Source organism: Dermacentor andersoni, chromosome 10 (assembly GCF_023375885.2).
Source record: "Dermacentor andersoni chromosome 10, qqDerAnde1_hic_scaffold, whole genome shotgun sequence".
Taxonomy (NCBI): domain Eukaryota; kingdom Metazoa; phylum Arthropoda; class Arachnida; order Ixodida; family Ixodidae; genus Dermacentor; species Dermacentor andersoni.
The window spans coordinates 114128301-114151390 of NC_092823.1; the positions used below are offsets into that span (position 1 = coordinate 114128301).

General features: G+C 45.2%; 2 protein-coding genes and 2 long non-coding RNA genes across 11 annotated transcripts in view; 1 reads left to right on the forward strand and 3 right to left on the reverse strand.

The window, feature by feature from the left end:
* Positions 1-14446, reverse strand: part of LOC126544743 (uncharacterized) — a 29024-nt gene extending 14578 nt beyond the window's left edge. Inside the window, exon 1 of the long non-coding RNA XR_007602217.2 lies at positions 14358-14446. This is a non-coding gene — a long non-coding RNA (uncharacterized lncRNA). The remainder of the gene's footprint in view (positions 1-14357) is intronic.
* Positions 998-5564, reverse strand: LOC140213591 (uncharacterized). Its single transcript, XR_011890479.1, has 3 exons — positions 5408-5564; positions 3845-3880; positions 998-1195 (listed from the first exon to the last, which is right to left on the reverse strand). It is a non-coding gene; the product is annotated as an uncharacterized lncRNA (long non-coding RNA).
* LOC126544742 (uncharacterized) lies at positions 14052-20721 on the forward strand. 2 transcript variants are annotated; one of them, XM_055077829.2, is made up of 3 exons: positions 14052-14331; positions 14437-14646; positions 15397-20721. In XM_055077829.2, the coding sequence occupies exons 2-3, from the start codon at positions 14451-14453 to the stop codon at positions 16683-16685; spliced, it is 1485 nt and encodes a 494-aa protein (XP_054933804.1). In that variant the 5' UTR covers positions 14052-14331; positions 14437-14450; the 3' UTR covers positions 16686-20721. The 2 variants fall into 2 exon arrangements, with proteins under 2 accessions (XP_054933804.1, XP_050048160.1); XM_050192203.3 differs by lacking the exon at positions 14052-14331 and having other exon boundaries at positions 14406-14646.
* Positions 20505-23090, reverse strand: part of LOC126544744 (uncharacterized) — a 28020-nt gene continuing 25434 nt past the window's right edge. For all 7 annotated transcript variants that reach the window (XM_055077825.2, XM_055077828.2, XM_072285007.1 and 4 more), the window contains one exon: positions 20505-22495. In XM_055077825.2, coding sequence (XP_054933800.1) covers positions 22004-22495 — 492 coding nt within the window. In that variant the 3' untranslated portion in view covers positions 20505-22003. The remainder of the gene's footprint in view (positions 22496-23090) is intronic.

The window sequence follows — 23090 nt, forward strand, 5'->3', positions numbered from 1 at the left end:
CCATTCATCTTTTTGATTAATTTAAGCCCATAATCTACTTGGCAATGGTTCATAATAACCCTGTTAACAGGTAGGTGAAGTAAGGAAGCAGGAATCAATTCTAACAATTTCAGAATGGGAGTAGTGGACATGTCCGATGGTCTGTAAGAAGCTTTATACATTAGGCCCCAAGAGCCTATTCTGAATTTATTGAAGTATATGGGGGAAAGCCACATAAATATTTTTTTCATATCTTAGAATACAAAGTGATAAAGTGTGCATTAATAAATACGAGTCATAGGTTAAGTGCTTAGAATGAGCAAGCGCCCACTAAACATAGTGCTGTTGACAGCAATGCTTGCAACTCTGTCCATGTTGTTTCTTTGATTGAAACAACCAAAAGAAAATTGCCACACCACTCAGGTTCCCTCTGCTAAAAGGCTGCTATCCGGCATCACATGGACCTCCTTCAATATAGGAGCAACCTTAATTCGATGTGGTCTGTTAAAATTGGTGAAACTACTGTTTCACATCTCAGAACCTGGAGAGCTGTTTTGACTTCTGCAATTTGGTGAACATGCTCCTGCTCGAGCTGAGCAGTAACCACACTTGAGCATACCTTCTCCGCAATTCGCGTATTAGAATAACATTTTCAGGCTAACTAAACATGTCCTCCATGCCAATAGATTTGGAGCGTGCTTCACAGACAACTATTCCTTGCAATGACAGCCAAGTAACACTGCTAATGCGCAAATGCAGCTCATTTTATGTGGTGGAGCCACTAAAAACTTTCAGCAGTGAAGGCAGCTTTTAAATTTTAGAAGCATTTGAGTATGGCGGCATTACGCACTTAAGATCGTACGAACAGTCACTCCAAATAGTAGGCTACTGTCGCATACAACTGCACACACGGGCTACTTGAAAGTCATTTGTTATGCCAATGGCAAGTTCATAATTTTAGAAAAAAATGTGAATGTAAAAATGCAACCAGAAAGGATATATGGTACTTGCTTATAACAGCACTGACCCTGGTGGGGTCAAGAGCCTTTTTTGCCCCTTGGTGTTATTTCCAAAGCCCAAATGGCCCATGAGCTCCTCCTCTGTGAACACATGGTGAAGCAAGGCCCTTGCAAACTTTCCTGGTCCACCATGGCAGGCCATGGTAAACTGTGCCAGGATAACCTTCTCAATGTGCACTCCTTCAACCTATGTGAACCTGCATGTTTAAGTAAATGTTAGCAAAACAGTTTTAAGCCTTTCAAGCACATTCACACAACAGCCCTACTGCAAATAAATTACAAAAGTACCTGTTGCAAATCTAGATTGCTAAACTTGACTTCTTACAAGCTTCTTATGCTGTCTGGACGCCACATGTTTCAGAAAAACAATCCAGCACAAACAAGAATAATAAACCAAAGTATCCAAACATCTAGTACTTGAAAAAGGGGAATACCAGCGAAACACAAATGACACGCACACAAGGAAACGGCATTAGACAAGGACGGACGTTGGGACGGACCAGCGTCCGTCCCTGTCTAACGCCTTTTACGTGTGTGCGCGTCCTTTGTTTTGCTGGTACCCCCCTTTTTCAAGTTCATCACGCACCAACTGGCCCAAGAGCTTGCGCTAATGCACATCTAGTACTATTTATTGTGATTACCATTCTTAGGATACTTCATATTTTCAGGTGTTTGTCTCTATTTTCCCATCCATTTGTGTCAATAGGTAGTCCATGGTCTAATGGGGAGATTGGGCTGCTACGTTAAGGGAAGAGTTCAAAATCAGCCGTTGGAACAGCTTGGGTGACTGGGTATGCGACCCTGGGCATATGCCACTTTTCAATGAATCTCCTTCCTGCTATCTTGGGCAACTGCTGCTGCTTGTGTTGGCAAGCAGCATTAGGAGCTCAAAGAGGGACATGATTGTCAATCATTACTAAGATTACCACTACACGTCACGTTAGCTCGCTGTGCTGCAGAAGTAATATGTGAGATTCCACTCCACTGTATGAAATGTACATAAGCTGCAAGGACAGTATGTGCCAACCACCACCTCAATTAAATTAATCGACTCGCAAAGCACAGGCTGCACAAGATCACGGAGTGAACTCAGAAGTTTGTGGACAGTCAGTTGATATCCATGTCAGGGACCTCTAGGGAAACTCAGTCATTTCCTCGATGTGCATCATCGTGCCGTCATACATTGTATTACAATTCTGTCTGTCTCGTTGTACCACCGTTCTAATAGTCATCACGTATCACCACAATTCAAAATATAAATAGACACTTATATCTACTGTTTATTTAATCTTTATGGAGAATACTTTGAGCATGAGTTTTTGCAAAGATCATGAATTCTACAGCTTAAAGGAGCACTAAAGCAAAATTAAATTAATTAAATTCTGGCGTTTTAAGTGCCAAAACGACAATCTGATGTTTAGGCACGCCTTAGTGGGGAACTCTGGACTAATTTTTACCAAATCAGGCTGCAAGGTACCTGGGCAATTTTGTATTTCACCTCCATCAAAATGCGGCTGTTTGATCCTGTGACCTCGTGCTTAGCGGAGCTGTGCCAACACCCCTAAGCAACTACGGCATGAAAGCACTAAAGAGAAAAATTATTTTAGATGTATCTGTACATGACCTTCCTACAATTCAAGAGATTCACTCATACCGTGACAAGAGGCTGAGTAAACTGTAAAAGCAGCAAGAGGAAAGATTGGTGGCAGTGCTGCCTTGAAGTTACCACACCCGCTTGCTGTGACGTCATGGATTTTGATGATGTCTGTTGAGGTGTAGCAATTTTTTTTACAAATAAAGATGTTCTTCATCGTATTCCAAAAACCCAAAATAAAAAGCGTCAGGAACTTTTACAGAACCAATACAGCCCAAGTTTGAAAAAATACTTGGAATCCATGATGTCACAATGAGGTGTCAGCACAAAGATTTTGGGGTGATACTCAGAAAATTGAACTTTGTGCTTTATTTTCTCTAATAATCAAACAACTACCAAGAAAGTTACAGAAGTAGTTATTTAAGACGATGCTTTACTTTAAGTTCATTTAAGGTGTCATTAGTGTCCCCTTAATACAAAACAAGGAATGCACTTGGCTGCGTAATAGGTTAACACGCATCACTGGTTCTCATTAAGGTAGGATTATCAGTATAGCAAAGGGCATGCACTAGCTGCTCCAGAGGGGAGCCCTTCCACTTCCCCTCAACCTCCCAATTTCCAATTTCTTTATGAGCAGTGATGCAATTTCTGTATCTTAACGAGACATAATGCCAAGGAGATTAAAAATGCCATGCTGGCTACAGCATGTGGTGACCGGCACTTCACACCATCCAGCTCGGCATCAATCTTTTTGGAATTTGGCCCTTGAAATGCAGAAAGCCCCGATCGCTGCTCGTTCTTCAGCCAACTTTCTCAAAGGGTGCTGCTGTTCTGGTTTGATACCTCTAGCTGTGCACTGCTGTATGACATAGGTCATAATACCTTCATTCTGGTAAAACTAGAAAGATGTGCACTCATGCAGACCACTAATGTCCACACTAAGTTTCTGAACGCCCCTCTCATATCAGGCATATACACTGAAAAAGGCACATTCCGCGTTTAATATGTTCACAAGTGACAATGAAATTCACTCCCAGTCCCGGTGCAGTTGCAAAGTCTTTAAGCTGCGTGCTTAAAGGCACCATGTCTCCTAATGAAGGCACTCTGCACCAATTGATCACTGGAGCAAATGCGTTGCAGTTGCATCAGCAATGTTGTTGTTTTTTCTGCTTCCTGCAATACATTTTCACGGTATCACTGTATTTGATCATCGTGACGCTACAGAATGGATGGCCAAAGAATTCACTTTTACCGTTCCAGCTGGGGCCTCTCCCAGCTCATTTGGAATCTGAAAAAAGATGTCACTATTAAAACGTGAAGCCACGATGCAGCAAAAGCGACAATCAAAAGAGCTACATGGACCATTAGGCTGACATAAATGGACGGATACAAATGACTAGTCATTGAATACACTAAAGTGTGGCCGCTCTTGCCAATGGCAGTGTGAGCTTGTCAAAAAATTTATTTCACATTCCTCTAGTTACTCTAAACATTATTTCCACGCATCTACTTAACTGTTATGGCCACATATTAAAGGCAGCTCCTTCATATAAAACCAGCGTTACATTCTTTTACTCCCCGTCTACCTGATGCTACTGAAGTTTTGCTTACTCTCAAAGAAAGAATTTCACAGAACTGCTCTTTAGACAAAGCATTATTCCAAGCTTGTGGCAAAGCGTCGTGATTTAGTTCACAACGATGCGCTCCCCTTTCAATCTGTTCACTCTATAGTGCTCTGATTCAAAGCAAAAATTGCTTTTCGACATAACTAGCTACTTCTATGGTCACAAGAAACAATGCTAATTATTGATGTTTATGTTGCCGATAACGTATACATGCCGCCTCGAAACACAGTGGGACGACAACGCAGATATGCCAGGCATCTCGTTCCTTTACTGATTTTAAAACTATTGTTAAATCAGTTACTGAAGCGGCGCGAAAAGCTGCAATTTCACGAAATTACATTATTTTGAATGTTGTAGGACCTGGAGTGCCATGAAATCTGCCTTTCCGTGAATGCAAAGAGCGCCTACGCGAAGCCGTTTGGGCGAAGCACTCGATGGCGACGAACGGAGAAGATGAAAAAATAAAGTTGAATGCGCGCGACCTGGGGGAATACAAAACGCACGCGGTTGGCAAGGCGTATAACTCGATGATTTCGCAGCACTCTGTGGCATCACCCCTATTGTATCTCACGTATCGCATGTACACCCTTGAAATTCTTTATTATTATTGCGCGACAGCCTCCTCTGTGTTTTCCGATCGCGCGAACATCGGCCGCACGGCGTGTCAGATAGTGGCCTTGAAGCACCGCGGAGTCACTCGATCCTGAAGGGAACAGCGCAACAGAACACACTTTCGCCAATCCCACCGCACCCCCCCCCCCCCCCCTTTTTGCTGAAAGCTCGCTCACACGCCTTGTACTAGCGTGGCGCAAACGAAATATCTTCGATTACAGTACAGATCGGATGGTTTCACGTCGCATTGTTTTGCGCTCATTAATAAGGCTAACTCAATCGGTGCTCGAACACCGTATCAGAAATCATGGCGTACAACATGCCCTGTTTTAGGTGGCACCACAGAGCTGCCTTACGTCACCACAAGCGGAGTGTAAAGTTAAACCAGGACAAAACTCCACGTTATCTACCACAAATCTAGTGCTGTACACCCCATTCTCGCAACGGAAGGATAGTACTAGGAATGAAAACTAGAAAAGAGGCGCGCGGAAGACACGCACAAGCGCTGAAATCATTTCCCCGCTTCCGTTCACCGCGTCGCAATGGACGAACAAGGGGAATTCGAAACACTCACTCACCCTTGATGTCGCTGAGTCGGAGGCGATCATGGCGATCTTCGAGGCAACAAGTCCATAAAAAGCGAGCAACACGCAGGAATATTCCAAAGATGTCACAGCGAAGCACACAAAGAACACAGAAAACGCAGGAAACTCTCAAGCTAACGGCGTCCACGAACTCGCCGGAATGCGCCAAGCTTCAACAGCGCAAACGCGCAATCATACATGTACACTCATACAAATACACGCTTATATTATCATAAATTGTACCATTGGATAACAAGTTATGTAATTTCATGTTATTACTGAACAATTGTTACGATTTGCAAGTGTATAAAAGTCTATTGCTTCGCTTCTTTGATGAACTACTTTCTTTAGCGCAGTAACGCAGTGCACCGGCCGGAGCTAATGGCATGCGCGGGAAAAGGCGCCAAATTCAAACGTCACAAACGCCGCGCTAATTTGTGCGCGCACAGTTTTCGTCGTTTGGATTAAAAAAAAAAAGTAATGCGTGCCGCAACCATGCGAACTGAACTATTGACCAGAAAAGTACAGAAACGTCGCTGTTTGTGCTTCTTATTTCGACGTCATGGCAAACTGCGGGCGGTCTGTCGTCCCATTCTTTAAACATTTGTGCGTGTGCTCCTGCGCTGTGCGATTTGTCACCGAGAACGTATAGCAGCGCAGATTGTGCTTGGTGGCCGAGCAGATTCAGAACACATTCGCCAGCACCCCGTCTAGGTCACAGAAAAGAATTTGGCCTCCATGTGAAATATGAGCACCATGTCGTACATATCGGCCAAGCTTTTCATTTCGTTCTGTATAGCGCGCTAACGGGTAAGCGAAACGCACTCTGTAAATACGATGTTCACTCCTTTCTCCGCCGCACCCACCGTGGTGGCATAGTGGCTGAGCTGTTGCTCTACTAACCCGAGTGCTTGGGATCTAATGCCGGCCGCGGCGGCTGCATTTCGATTGGGGTGAAATGCAAAAACGACCGTGTACTGTGCGTTCGGTGCAGGTTAAAGGACCCCAGATGGCAAAAATAAATAGGGCGTTTCTTACTACGGTGCGGCTCATAATCAAAGCGTGGTTTTGGCACGTCAAACCCCAGACTTGAATTTTGTTAACGTTCTCCGCCACCTTGACCATATTTAACATGGAGGCATGCAATGCCGTTTCCTAACACAGCCAGGGCATTGGCCCCTTATAATGGACGCCGATGGAAATGCAGGATGCGTCCCATCATCGGTTGTTTGTCACTGCTTGTAGGGACGTTTGTCTTCTGAAACTGCATATATATATATATATATATATATATATATATATATATATATATATATATATATATGCAGGGTGTTTCTGCTAACTTTAGGCCGAGTGTAAACTCTATGACGACGCGACTAAATGCATGTTGCTCCCTTTGGTATGTAGCGTGTAGCGCTATTTGTGTATTTTTGCTTAATTAGCTAATTAGTCAAGCATAATTAACCAACTTCTGAAGCTTAAGGAAGTTAGGAAAGAAATTCCAATTAGAAAGTTGCAGAGCTGTTGGCAACACGTCCGAATAAACAGTTTCTGTCTTTCTATCTGTTAAGTATTATTGTTTTTCAGCTTACTGCGGGTGCTCGCGAAATAGAAAAAGCACCACGTGACATATGCCCGCCTGCGAGTCGTGATTGCACTGCTCCTAAGCCTTCTGCGCACAAACGAAAACATACCATTTAACCGGTGTGAACACCCGTCTGCTTATCGCCATCATGAACCGCAGCGAGGGAAGCACGTCGCTGGCGTCAATACCACAGCCAACGCCTTCGTCACTGCCCTGTCGCCTTTTAAGCGGCAACACACCCTGCTCGATGGTATGCTCGTTTGGGAGCGCTGCAGGCACGGCGCGCAAGCGGATATGTCAGGTGATATTTTTTCTATTTCACGGGCATCCGCAGTAAGCTGAAAAACACTAACACTTAATAGATAGAAAGTGAGAAATTGCCTAACAGGACGTTTTGCAAAGTGCTCTAGAGCTTTCTAAATAGAATTTTTCGCCTAACTTTGTTCCTTCAGAATGGCTAATTTTCTTGACTAATTAAGTACTTAGGGAAAATACAAGAATAGCGTGACACGTACAAGAGTGAGCAACATGCATTTGGTCGCATCGTCTTATGGTGCATCGGAATATTTTTAAACTCTGAGTAAAGTTAGCTGAAACACGTGTATATACGTCTACGGTTCAAGTAACATGAAACAACACCCTGTATATATGCAATGGTGATCAAGTGATCAGTAAAGCAACATATCTGTGCAAAAGACGCACACATACATATGTGCGTGTGTTTTTCACATGTACTTCGAAACTCAATATTGCTCGTGACTCAATTTTATTCAACAATAAGTTAGCAGCATTTAGTCAACGACTTTGTTGTTGGAAACTACTCAACAATGTTTCAATAGTCAATACTATTCAACAATATGTCAAGAGAATTTAGTCAACGACTTTATTGTTGAAAACTACTCAATATTGGTTCAATATTACTCAATACTATTCAACGATATATCAACAGAATTTAGTCAACGACTTTATTGTTGGAAACTACTCAACAATTACTCAATAATACTCAATACTATTCAACAATATATCAAGAGAATTTAGTCAATGACTTTATTGTTGAAAACTGCTCAACAATGGCTCAATAATACTCAATACTATTCAACAATATACCAACAGAATTTAGTCAACGACTTTTTTGTTGTGAATTGCCCAACAACTTTACTGTTGAATTATTGCCTGTGGTTTCAATAATTGTTGAGGTATTGTTGAAAGGCTATTGAGTCAACAATTCGTCAACAATATGCCAACAACTTTTCAACAGTCATTTTCATAAGGGGTGCGAAGTAAATGGGGCGAATTAGCGTCAACAAGCCGAGAATTATTCACAACCAAGAGGGGAAACCCGGTGTTTCAGCGCAGTAATTAATAAATTCAGTGCTGTAACCAAAAAAAGAAAAAGTACAGTTTCTCCGGAAACGCATTATTAGACGGGAAACATTCGATATCGTGGAAAAATAAGTGGTGAATAACTTAAATAACGTCGATCCACTAATCATATCTGAAGTTAATATCATCACGGAACATGTCGCAATTGCGAAACTGAGCGAAATCGAGAGCTTATTCACTTAGCTAATATCCCCAGAATGTAATCAAATTTCAACAAGGTTATGAAAAGCGAAGCATGATTTCATGGTCGTTCCCACGTTTATTTTGAATGGGACCTCAGTGTGAGCGATAATCGTAGGCGAGCATCTTCATGTCCTGCCCCGAGTGATCCTAATACACTGCCGATTTATCAGGTTGCACTGAAGATAGCTACATCTGTATCGTCAGGGTAGCGAAGCTGCAATGTATTCCTGGATGTGTCAATATTGCAGGAAACACTGAAACTGGACAAATTGACTATAGAGATACACGTGACTGCACTCCTGTCACATTGATGCTGAAATTTGAACAAAGCAGCCACGCAACTGTATAAATGAAGCTTTCCGACATGATGCCATTTCCAAGAAATTTTTTGCATAAAGTTGTCCCCAATTTGCGGTTTCCAACCTCGTGGCGCTCAAGTCGGAAGTGACATAACAGGTATCGTCTTGCATCGTTCGTCGTTCAGATATGCCGTGTGTGTGCGGCCATCCATGCGTGAACGTAGGACACGTTCTCATAAGCTGTCCGTATACTTTGAGCAGCACTGCAATCAGATGCGAACGTCCGTTTTTCCCACTTTTTTGTTATCTTCCGTTTTCAATGCTTAACTTCTTTTACGGTCAGCTTCGCTTGTAGACGCAATGAGGTGCAATAGGTAACCAGAATAACCAACGCGGAAAGCTTGGGCGATAACCAACAAAATTAAGCGACGAATGCTGAAGAAGAAGGGAGATATAATTTATTTTCCTTTAAAGACCCCCATGAGGCATTACATTACAGATACGGCGCTTGGTTAATGCATTGCGTGAGCGTGGCATTAGTTGCGCTACCGCATAAAGAGCTATGGTATCTCGGAATGGATGACAGAGCCTTTCGCCTATAATTGATATTTTTTTTTTGTTAGGAGATGGTGCTATGCTTGCGTGCCTCGCTTCTATTGGTCCATTTATACACTATCAATATTTCTCTATTATATTGCCAACGAGCCCAAGTAGTAAATTTTTTTGATCAGCACTTTTATATCTACGAGAAGTACATGTTATGTACAAGGAGTCAGGAATTTAGTAGGATAACGTGGTTTTAGGAGTAGCAAGGCGAAGAGCAAAGAATGAATGCTTGCGCTGCTTATCAACTGATGGCATTGCCAAAAACGGCGCAGACGCATATACAGAATTGATTTATCGAAAACCAACAGCGCATAGGAAACGTAACAAAATACAAAATCTGAATGCATGGTCCGGAGTAGAATTTTGTTTCCTATATCGTCATGCTGTGGTACAATCTGCAATGCCTCAGTTGGACAACTTTAGAACTTAAAAATGTCGGATGTCTCATGCCCTACATATGAAACAAAATGACGCCGATCCTAAACATATGTCGGAATTTATGTGAAGTGAAGCTTAAGCCTGCAGTCAACTTCTTACAACTAACGGCGATCCGTGCAACTGGGCTTACGTTCATCGTGTGGAGCGTTTTAAACCCATACCACATGCATATGCTTATCCACCAAAATGGTAAACTTTAACCTCATGGAACCTTTTTATATCTGCAGACTACACCGTTCGTTAGCTACGCCGAAATTCAAACACCAAATCAGGCGAAGGCGCAGTGTCAGACATCGAAGCAGCGTTGTCACAAGGACAAAGGCCACTTATCATGATGCTGATGCTTGTCGATGATGCTGATGCTTAGCATGATGTTTGTCGATGCAAGAATGGCGATGACAGGTGCGTGCACAGAGAAGTATGTGACACGTGTTTAGATACATTTAGGATTATGTGCAATGGTGCATAACATTTTGCAAGCTTGGCCAAGAATCGGCACACACACAGTGGAACATACCGAATGGCCAACTCAAAGAAAAATCAACCGCACTAAAGAATCTATTATAATGTGCTAATTCGTTACAATGTCTGATTGCTTCAGAGACACTTGCGTGCAGATATGGCGTATTAATATTTTGTGCAGGGGGGGATTCGCTCATTTTCGGTTACGCAAAACGGAGGTGCCCAGAGACACCACTTGCCGGTCAGCATACAGGAGTTACATACAATACCGTTTCCTCGCACTTCCACGCGACGCGCATGTAACGTTCGCATATTCATGCATTCACAAAGATACATCCGCCGAGGTACCGATAGCCCCGCTAAACCCAGGACAGCAGGCAAACAAAGCTTCGCTTTAAAATACGCGACATGTCCATTGTTCATTTCAAAGCTGGTCCTACTAGACTGTTTAGAGTGTTTACGTGATGGATGGCCTATTGTCCACTGTGCGGCTTTTGAATGGCTGCCCAACCTAAGGTGAAGCTCCGCGCAATGTTCCTATATTAGATGCAAACTCTTAGAGTAAGACGAACAGTTTTATGTGTGATTGTGTGCGCGTGTCCACGCGTGCGTATGTGCGTGTGTGAGACGGATAGAGGGAGAGAAACACAGAATGAGAACACAAAGGCACAAGGTCTACCACACAATGCGAAGGAGGAAAAAAGGCGGAAGTAGAGAAAAATAAAAAAAGAGCAGAAAAAGAGCGGTAGCCAACTGACACGGATACAAACCAGCTGCTCGAGCTTTGCGTATTACTCACGTACCGCTGTTTGGCAGCGACGGATTGCCAGTCTTAGCTCATGCGTGGCACAGATGAGCTTCAGCAGTTGCTGTATCCGTTCCGTTTTGCGCTAAAATAACAACCTTAGATACCACCAGGGAAACGTTCCTCTTTACAAGCATCGTCAACGTCAACGAAGCCTATATATGCACGGACAAGGACTATAACCTCCGCTGCGGCGCCGCATGGAGGCCGTCTTCGACGCTGAATGAGTGGGTGATTTTCTCCATCACGAATGTCACTTGCAGCAGCACGCTAGGCCTACAAGGACAGGTCTAGCGAATGTCCCCAGCATGGTGACGTTGTTATAGGCGATATCTAAGACATGGCTGCATTGGTGTGTCTCCGACTTGAGCGCAATCACTTTCGGCGTACATACTACTTGCCTTTGAGATCTGTTGTAACTCGGAGAAAACCGTCGCTGGAGTGTATATTTTGAACATCACGTATTTATTACATATTGTGTCTGTCAATAATTTTCAACCAATCATGTTTTTTAAACACTTAAATGCAGTAAGTTTCTGCGCAGATGCATAATCATTGTGAGCATATATATCGCAATCTTTTAACGCGATAGCAATTTTATGGACACTCCAAGCGCATTTCTGCCGTCGCCGTCGCCGCGATGTTCCCTACAAAGTCTAAAGGCGATAACACCGTCGCAGCGCGTCGTATGCCGTATGTGCGAGCGAAAGCACGCGAGGCAAGCCGACGATCGTGGCTCAATCAGGCGCGCGCGAATGAAGAAAGCGGAGAGCAAACGCGACATTTTCCATCGCGCGAGAAGCCGTCGGGGGATTGGAGGAAGGGCGGGGGGCGGCGTTGTGCTGTGGCAGCAAGTGCGCAGTTCACTACCGGGCGCAAGGGGAACTGATGATCGCGGCTTAAAGCCCCTTAAACTTCGTAAAGTAGTGCCGCGCTTTGAAGAATGCCGCTTCCTCCTCGCGTGCTCTGGCCGAGGCCGCGTCGCTATTGGCCTAATAGCATCACATGGGCCCTCACGCCGTGCTTCAGCGCCATTTTTGCTCGAGAAGCGTCTACGGAGTGGCGAGGAGCGCATGTTGGCGCCGTTGCTACGCTCGAGCAGTGTGGGCGGCGCCACGGTCGAGGAGGAAGCGTGAAAGAAAGGAGAAACGAGGAGGAGTGAAGGCGGAGGAGGAGAGCGTCGCTACTTTACGAAGTTTAAGGGGCTTTATCGCGACTCAATATCGAGCGCGATCTCGCGCGCCACGGCTACAGCTAGGAGCGAGGCGTAGCTGCGAATGCTCGCAGCCGACTTATATTTAGAAAAAAAAAAAGGCCCATTAGGTGCATGGAACGAAAAATTGACTCGCCATCCCAGCCCTGAGAAATTGGTTGTCCAGTAAAGCTGTTGACAACCGCCACTATAGTGGTGGCTGTACGCAAGTGCTGAGGGGAGGCGGGGGGCTATGCAATGCTTTATCGCTTTAGAGTAGCGGTAGTAATGGTAATTTTGACATCACGCCGCCACCCATAGCTGAGCTGTAACAACATTGAAATCAGTTGCTAGGCTGGTTCTTTATGAAAGGCTAGGGAAGTCACTCCCCACGTCGCAAGCTGCCGTCAGCGCGGCCAGCTTGCGCAACAGTAATATTTACTGGGAAACGCATGCGGGGAGCGCTGCGTGCTCTGCATTGTTATCAGGAGCGCCTTATCATAAATCATGAGGCTCGGATGCCTGTTTTGTGCTTCTTTATTGAAACACACGCTGTTCTGTATGTTGTATGCGTCATTCCTAAGAATGTACGCACTGTTCGCTTCACTTTGCTGAGTGCGTGAAGCCCCTGCCTTACGGGGTACGAGTCACTGTTCCTGGCCTGCACTGCCGCCCGGATCGGCTCACATGTTTGCTCACGGATGCGGACACGAAAAATGCCGACCACCGAGAGGCTAACAGCCTCGCTGTGAAAATAAGGAGGGCCACGTGACACCGGTTCGTGGGAAATGCACTCAGGCATAACGTGACCGGTCACGTGATGGCAAGCGGTCGTTGCCATTGCACCTCACGCGGCTGCGCTGGGCTCGTCGTTATCTATGCCAGCTCCGCCGGTCGAACCGTCCGGTGCAAGTGTTTCCGTAGTAACGTTTTTTCAAATCGATAACCGCACGTGCGCTCGTTGTGATCAGTCGTGTTGTTTCGGACTGGGATGCGCCTGAATAAACGGAGGGGCTCACGCGGTACTGTATAATTCGTTCTTGTGTTCATTACGCGCTCAAACATTCAAGACACGTGAGGAAAGTTTAGGGGCGCAAGCCGTTGTGTTTCTAAGCGCGGTCGAGGCGAAACCTCACAAGCTTACGAATCGATCGTTCTTGCCTGTCCTCGGAGTGTTTATGGCTGCGCGTGATAGAACGGCTGCAGCGTTTTGGAGTGGTACATGACGGCGACAATGTTTCTAGGTTACGAGGCACAGAAGCAGAAGCCTCAAATGCGATGAGCAGTAAGCGGACGGCACGGGCCGGGTTACGATCGATTGACAGAAAGCGGTGGCCCTACTACGGCGCCCAGCGGTGCTCCTACCCGCCGCGGTGCCTTATATAGGGGCTATATGGTGTTGCACTGCCAAGCACGAGGTCGAAGGATCAAATTGCGGCCGCATTTCGATGGGGCCGAAATGCAAAAACGCCCTTGTCCCGTGCGAATATTGGGAGCCGTTAATTAAACATCCCCAGGTGATCAAAATTTAGCCCGGGTCCCCCGCTACGGTGTGCCTCATAATAAGACCGTGGTTTGGGCACGTAAAACCCCAGAATTCAATTCAAAACTAAAACCTATCATGAACAATATAACGTGATGTGTAGCTAGTCTGGAAACAATGTGCGCCGTGCTGTTCCCATGATCCAGCGCGTCATGTGCGCATTAGGCGAGAAAGTGCATAGAGATAGGTTAGGGAATGTTTGGCGAAGCCGAACTGCCTGACGCCATGCTCCCTCCGATTTTTCCTGCATGATTGAAACTAGCTGGCGCTGATGAACTTCGCGCACTTCGGCCGTTGGGAAGCGCGCAAACAGAAAAGCGCGCGCAACGGAGGCGGCTTACAGCCGGCACGACAATGAGTCGATCGCCCGAGTTCAGGAGCAGTAGTTGCAGAAGTAGAAAAGCTTCATTACGACACATTCGGTAAAAGAATTGTCTTCCTTTCTCACCTTATTTCAACTCGCACATGCGCGACGATACGGAGCCATCGTGAGGCGATGTTCAGATGTCTATTCCTCCGCAACGCAGTACGACGACTGCCGATGGCGGTGCGGAGATCGTCGAGGCTGCTGGTCTTCACGATACTACTCCTCTGCTGCACTGGTGTTCTGCTGTTCCTAAGATGCAGAAACATCTGTGCCACGTGGCTGACGGCGACGGAGTCGAGCGCGGTTTGGATGACTGAATCACTTGCTCAGAAGGCTTCACCCGCCACCAACTCGGCCCCGGACCTGAATTGTACGTGGAGGGCTTATTCCGGGCCCGTGTATTATCAATCGATCACTTTAGCGGATACTTGTGCGTTACCGTAGTGCCCAGTCCGTGGGCCAGTTGAACGTGAGTGAACGCTGATGGGCGGTGTTCGATTCGCTTCGTCACAACCAGTTACGGTGGCGTGGCCAATGAGCACGCCCGGAAGTGACGTCCCCAACAGCGATAGATCGAGAATAAAACACCAGCAGTGTTGCCATTTTAGCTATTTTGTCGCTAGATACGGAAACGTATTTGCTCGCACTATACGCAACATATATCTATCCAGCAAGCAAAAAGAAGGGCAATAGATGCGTAAAAAAAAAACACAGACACGCCAGAAGAAAATTACCATAGCGCACTGCTGCCTTTGGCACAGACGTCAGTACGATTGTGACTGATGTCCAGATATGTTCTCGTGAGTCTGTATTCTGTGTAAAGTCTATTTAGGGCAGTAACACAGCACTTGTCTCTCTCTATTGTAACGAGGATAAACACAGCTACAGGTAGGGCTGTTGGCCATTCCAATAAGAAAAACACATGGTTTACCGAATGCGACACAAAAGCCCCAAATGCTGCAGAAGAATTTCTTCACAAAACTCCAATGCAGATCTAGGTTATAGCAACCGCGACAATGGGCAAGCTCTACTATGTTTCGGCTATGTATAACAAGACATGACACACATATCTGAAAATATTAGCTCACTTACTCACTGGAAGTTGCCTTATTGCTCGCAGGGACAACCTGTCCAAGCAAGAATGAACTTCAATCGGAGCACCACTTCCGCCTTTGGGATGAAAAACTTGCGCAGGCCCTGCGCTTTTCTGCTCAAGGGCCTCCTAGGACAGAGCAGGAGTCATGGCACGCTGTAACAGACGACATCCACATCTTCTCTGCATTCCTCGTCACCACGAAAGAAAGCGCAATCCACATCACGAGCCTCGTGCGAAGCCACAAGCCAAAATTAAACAGCACTCCCATTCAACACCCACCTCTGGTGTGCATTATTCGGACATCCAACAGTACAATCAGGCGTGAAGCCCGTATCCAACTAGTCTGGACCTGGCTTAATCCGAGCTTCAAGAATGCCCTGATCCTGTGCCCGCCGCTGAACAGAACGATTCCCGTCGATGAAGACATCCGAGTGGCAGTCGCCATTCGAGGTTCTCTCATGAGTTCTTTGCGATGGCTCCAGCTGCATCGCCCGCCAGAGAGGGCCGAAGGGAAGTGTTGTGCCGTGTGCGTCAGGCCATCCTACGGATCCTCCATTAGCCTCTGGAAGATTGTAGAGTTCATCTCACACTACAGACTCGTGGGAGTGAGTACATTCTACTTCTACGACCTGCAGATGTCATCGGATGCCAAGCTTCTCCTGGCGTGGCTGCAGTCCGCAGGAGTTGATGTGACCCTCGTCCCGTTCAAGCTTATTGCCGACACAGGCGACGTCCATGCACATGGCCAGATGCCAGGTCTATATGACTGCATTTTCCGGTCCATGTCCAGAATGGAGTACTACATCCACGTAGACATTGACGAGCTCATGGTTCCGCTACGACATTCCAGCATCCCAGCCTTGGTCCAGGAGGTGGAACACGAAGGCAATGGTTCCGTTGCAAGCTTAGACGTCAGGAGCAGGTACTACTGCTCCGAATACCCTCTCAACTTGCAATATTCGAGCCTGGAGGACCTGCCCCTCCAGACGAGACTGTTCACCTACCACTCTGTGGACTTGCATCAGCAGGACTTCACGAAGCATATTGCTCGCTCCAGGTCGGTCTGTGAGGCAGGTGTTCACAGTGTCGAACAGCACTGCACAGGATACAATAAGCTCCTTGTGGACAGTTCGGTAGCCTTCATTAACCACTACAGACGCTGCTGCGAGTTCACGCAAGCGAGTGCTGTGCACAAGTGGAACATCTCCCTTTGGAGCATCAGTCACCTTGCTGTTCACCACTCATTCATAGAGCTTTCGGCACATATTGAAAGTGATCCACTAGTAAGGACAATTAGGAGTCTAATACCGTAAGATCAGGGACCCTGTTCAAATGAGACTTAAAGGGACACTGAGCTTAAAGAGGATTTATAAGTTAAAAAAAAAGACAAAACAAAACTAAGGACAGGTGGTGACACTGCATTAAAGTTCCTGCACAGGCTCCTCACGACGTCATAGATTTTTATGCCGTCTGCTCAGGCCTAGTTCATTTCAGTTATTGGTGAAAGTTGACTACACTGTATTCTTGAGGGCCCAAAGACTAAGCCGCTTCAAAATACTTTTGCCGAGGCACAACAGTGGCATTACGTATGAAAGAAATAGTCCGAAATTTGCAACGCTACTCAGATGTACCGACCCTGTGGTTTCGGCACGAAATTTATACAGTTGAACTTTGGCCTTCAATTTCTCTTCTAATAACCAGCCTGTTATCGCGAATTTTTTTGCAAATAGAGTTTCGAAACAAAACTTTATTAGTCTGAACTGATTTTGGTTGGAATTTTCTTCCCCTTTATTTGGTTATCCCCAATCAGGTAGATATCTGCCGAAGGTTAATCTTTGAATTTTAAGCGATTTAATGTTACTCTTTAGTATCTCTTTAAGAGCATCAGCAATGCCAACAGAATATAACACACAGAAGCTCCTGTTTTAAATTGTAAAGCTAGCTTTCCTGTGCCGCAGTTTGGCAAGCTAATGAAAGTCTAGTCATTTTTGCAACGAGCACACACCGTGCACAGTTGGGTGAACGTGTAATGCACAGAAGAGTGCTTGCAAACTAGGAAAGGGGTCCATTCATAGTAATTCAATTAATGTGTCTAATAACCAGAGGGCACAGGAAGACGAATATCCTAGCAGGCCACAGAATACGAATAAATGTGCGTTTAGAGTTCCACGGCACAAAGGAAGTGTGATGAAGCCGTGATGAAAGTGCGAGATAGACAGATGCGAGTGCGCAACTTTGCGGAAAAGAGGAAGACTGCATTGGTAGGGGAATGTGGCCACTGACTCGTTGTTGGTGTCAGCGACTTTGGTTGCTGTGGCCTCTATGCTCACATCGGTCAAGTGTGCTGAGGCCTGTAAGGAAGATTTAATGGTGCACAGCAGCATCTTGCAGCTCAGGCCAATGACCCCAACAAAGAGTGCCACGACAACCAATTCAGCACTACAATGCCATGTGCTGCAGTCATCGCAACAACTGTGCATGTAAGCGATTGCCAGTTCCAGAACCAGACATTCGTTAACTATCTGTACTGCTCAGTTTGGACGATGAGAACCTGCTCGTGGATTTTAGTAGCGGAGAAACGACAGCTTAACATGTCGCACTGGGACCTTCAGCAAACATAGCCTGACATCCAAACTAACTTTTAGGAGGTGAGAGCTGTCCTGCACGTTTTGTGATATGACAGTCCTTCTTTATGTGTGTCTTTTACAGTCATTGTCCAAAAAAGACCTTTTTGTGTTCAATGGCTTTAGGTTCACACACCCATTTCTTACAACAGCAGCATGGGCATCTCATCCAGCCTTCTGAACGACACACTTTTCTATTGCTTTACAATTTTGAAATGCTATAACTTATAGCATTTAATAACAATGCACATTTACATCAACGTGAAACAAAGTGCTATGACAGCATTTGTTGGCATGCGTGACATGAAATGTAGATGCAAGTAGAACAATGTACAAGCTTCAGTATATCCAGAGTCCTTCCATGTTTTTATGGTCACGAAACTCCGCCGTCACGCTATGGGAGAGGTTCATATGCTGCCCAAAGGTGCCGCAACGTGGCGCCACTGTGCCACAGAGGGCATCGTTCGCGTACCGAAACGCGTGCGCAGTGCTAGGCGAGCCGAGTGATCGGGTGTGTTCTGTGCATGTGCCGCGTTATTTTTCGAGTGCTGGGCTGTTTAGTTGATGTGGCGGGGTGGGACAACGATGCCGAACACGTGTTGCAAGTAACAGCTGAAGAAGTAGAATGGTGGTATCTCTAACAAACCATTAAAAACATGCTGTATTTGTGATGTGGCTACTTGTGTTCTGAAGCATAACTGCGAGTCGACTTGTGTTCGTTTGAGAGTTGTTTTGCCATGTGTTATGAAATGCTTATGCTTTACACTTTCTTGTTTACAGAAACAATCGATTATGCATTCTGTATTTAATGCCATTCGTTTGGTGGTGTTTGTTCCCTGCCCCCCAATGCATCTCTCACGCTTGATGTTATTTCTTCATGCTTATATCAGTGTCGTGCTTTTAACAAATTTGCATTGTGAATGGTGGACCATTCGTGGCCGGACGCCTCTGTGATGTCTGTATTTCGCTCCGCTTATTTTACATGATAAATAAATGATCATGCTTGTATGTTGTTTTTGCACCAACACGTTTTATTTCTTTTCTTAATCGAATTATAAAGTTTTTTTCATTTTTCGACCATGATAAGAATATCAGGACCGGTGATTGCAGCATTTTAACATATTGTAAATAGTTGCGCATTAAGAACCAAAATACCTAGTCTCGTAGTTTCTGCGTCGGAACCACGAGCAGCGTGATTAAGTGCTCGGCTTACTGACGCTCCTAAACGACTGCTTGCTAAGGCAATTGCCTAATTACAATACAGCTAGTTTCAACTGTGCAAGGTCCTAACACAGCTAGTTTCAAGGTCCTAACACTTTACGTTCGCCTTAATCCGTTGCTAAAAGCCGCACCGAAGACATTTAGTAGCGAAGTTTGCCTTGCATTAATCCTACCTAAATCTCATTCAGAAATGGCATCGCTTTGCAGAGAAATCTTAAGCGCACAGGGCAGCTCAATTTCCTTTTCTTTGTCATTAAGTATTCTACGGTAGCAGCCCTTTGCAATAACAATTTCATTCTTTTGATCTCATTATAATATACTGCCCACAGTCAGAGTCCTTCTCTGCCACAGTTTAACAGAAAGTGAACAGCTGTGCTCGGCGAACAATCTGGCGCTATGCGCAACGGAGAGTTGGCGCTTACTTACGGGTAAGCGGGGGTGCAACAGCCCATATGTTTGCATCTGGTGATAAGTGGGACTACTAGCGCTTTGTTGCGAATGCGCGGTGTTTAATTTTAGGGAAATATTAAAAGCGGAGCCCACCGAAGCGTTGATGCGAACGGCGATGATGAAGAAATCTGGACCGAGACCGCCCGACCGTGTACAGCGGACGCATTTCGACGGGGGCGAAATGCAAAACACCCGTTTACTTAAATTTAGGTGCATTTTAAAGAATCCCAGGTGGTGAAAATTAATCCTGAGTCCCCCACTACGGCGTGCTTCATAATCGTATCGCGGTTCTGGCTCTTAAAATCCCAGATTTTTTTTTTTTTATTTGTGTCTGAGACCGCCGCAAGGTCCATGTTATGAGCGGCTTTCTTTTTTTCGTCCCGGGCGCTCACATCATGGCAGAAGACGCGCTCAGGCAGTAATTTATACATATTCAATGTTAAAAATAGTTACGTGAAACTAAAGCGACAGTTGAGGAAGTTGAGAAAGCTAGAATACCGAGGCTGCCCCACACACAACCACAGCGGTAGCGGCGTTCGCATGCCCTCATGGACGGTTGCGCCTCTAGCGGCGGACGCTGGCTCTATATGAAACTGAGGTGGCAGTTTCGTGACCAGAAAAAAAATGGAAGGACTCTGGTATATCTTAATATTCAGATTTTGGTTTCTGCAGGAGGTCTTATGGGTGTTTGTTTACTGTGAAGTTTGGTTATGTTGTCCTCAATCAGCATTACATCCAAGCATAAATTGTAGATGACGTTGGAAAAGTGCTTATTTCGAAATGGATTTCGAGATCCCAGCCTTCTGCAGGTGTAGTGGCAATCGCAGACAAAAAGAGTAAACATCTTCAGAAATTATTTTATTATACAGATGGCACACATCACATATGAAACTGTCCTTTGTCTACTTTTGTAGGCTGTATTCTATAGGTGCTTCCTAAATATCACTTCTGCTCCCACTTTATTTCAAGGTAAGCTTGAAGAACAAATTACAAACTGTATTTGTTGATGTATTTATATGCTGCTTCTGCAAATAAAGCATTTGGTTGGTAGTCAGCGCTCTGTCGTGTTTAATCGCTCGTCCTGTGTTGCGCTGTTCCTGTTTTTATTCTAAATTACAAACTAGTTATTAACATTAGGACCACAAGGCTCCATACAAGGTTTGCAGAGTGCATTCAAAAACTTCATACAGTAAAACCCTGTTGATACGTTCCTCGCTGTTGCAGTGAGTTATCATGGTGCCGACCTAAATTCTGCTGACTCCTGTGTATTATGTTCCCATTTGATACAGCATCATTCTGTAATGTTCCCCCACCTTAAGTGGATTTGGAAGTGGCCGGCACGTAAATATAACGGTGCAGAGAGAAATTGGCTCTCGCATGTTGCAACAAACAACCCGTTCGTTGCCACAAGCTACGAATTTATTGCAACAAGTGACCGAAGTTTGCCATAAACGCATAAACGGACAAAGTTGCACAAGCAGGAGCTGCACAAACACTGGGAAAAAGCGTGCACATAGCAGTTGGCGAAGCAACTGAAAAAAATGTGCATAAATTAAAACCTGCCGGGAATCACGCACACTTGGCCAATTCTTCCGAGTACAGGGCTACATTTACTTTGGGGCCTGTAAGTCTTATTTGCATTTCTGAATTGCTGGTCTCTTTAGTCAGCTTCAGTGCAGGAGAACTGTGTTACGCAGTGAAGCACACACAAAATACTGCAGTAGGGGCCACTGTCACAGATCACTGTATGTGTCCCCTAATTATACAAGTGCGCATGTGCCGTTTCTGGTTACAGTAGAAGCAATGAGAGATATAACTGCACTGGCAGCCACTGTTCCTGATGTTCTTGCTGTGGCGATTTGCAATCTTCCTCACGGTTACGTTTTTCGTTTTCCACGTTTACCACATAATTATGGGGTTCTACTCTATTCAGGGGCATACGATGAATTACTCTTTTGGTAGGTCATTTTTCCATGCTTAAAAGAAAGCGCCTGAATTTTTTTATGTCACCACAACCCACCGTGTAATGTCTTTATTTTAGGTGTGGAAAAGAAGAGGCACTCAAGTCGGGCAATGAATCGCGAACAATTGAAAAGTAACATTTTTCAAGTATGCTCTCCAATACAAACTGAAGTTTAGGCCATAAACTAAAGAATTAAAACGTTATAAACCAGTACTAGTCACTCCATAAATAAGAACAAAAAGAATACCGAAGGATTCTCCAGCAGGTTGATAACATTGTACCATTGATTCCATCCACACAAGTCTTTTTTTTTAAAGCTTACTTCATGTTGGCTGTGACATCCTCTAAAAATCATCATTTGGTCCACATTGCACTACAGTGAGGAGGGTTCACGCTTTACATTGACATCGTCCCACTGGCTCATGGCATTAATGACGTCATGCGGAGGAAGCTGAAAATTTTGTTTACCACTGTGTTCGACGTCTTCGTCACACTCCATAACAAAGTCATCACAGTCTCCCCCTTGTGGCGAACAAGGTTCTTGCTTTGGCACAACAAGGGGATCAAACACAATTTCTTCAGTGTCACTGCCTTGAACGACTTCTTGCTTGACTTTTGAAAGACTGAAGCCGGATGACTCTGTAGGTGCCGAGGAGCTCGCAGAGTCGACCAGTTTCGGTTGCGGTGTAGGAGGAGCCCGCGGCCAACGAACAGTATCGTCTTCAATGCAAGCCGCATTGAAGTCATTGTCGTCCACTTTACGAAAGTGCCGTGAGAACTCTGGTGGGAACAGGCCTTTGCAGTCCCCTTCTGTGTTCAGATCAGGTGACAGTTTCTGGAACTGTTGTGTTGCTGTTCCAGAACCCTACAATAGAAAGGAGGATAGTGCCTTCGCATTGCCGAAACGAACCAAGTACAGGGGTTTCAAAAATATCAGCGGGCTTCAGCAATTCCTCTGGCACCAAACTCGTCTGCCCTAAGCCCTCGTCATAACAAAGTCATACAGAAGTGAAGTGAACTTGGTTATAACTGGCATTTTGAAGCTTTCGGAGAGCCACAGTGCCGCGGGACATGCCTTCTGAGAGTGCTGGAGCTTGTAAAATGTTTACTCATTCACATTAAACCTCTGTTATAAGGAAGTGAACTTCATTAAAACCAGTACTTCATTAAAAGCTGAGAAGCCCTCAATAATGTGAAATATGCCACCTAAAAGCACTGGAGCTCGTAAAATGCACAAAGCCATACTCAGTAGCGGCTACATGACCACAGTTGAAAAATGTTTTGACACCTGTGATCAGCTGCATCATGTGTCTGTTATCATCATGCGATACATTTAGCACCAAAGATTTGTCACGTTCGCAGTGCTCTTTCGACTCTCCAGGTTGATATGAAGAAATCAAAGAGCCGTACACATGGCTACACCGAGCAGTCCTGTGCACATTTCCCATGATGCACGTCGT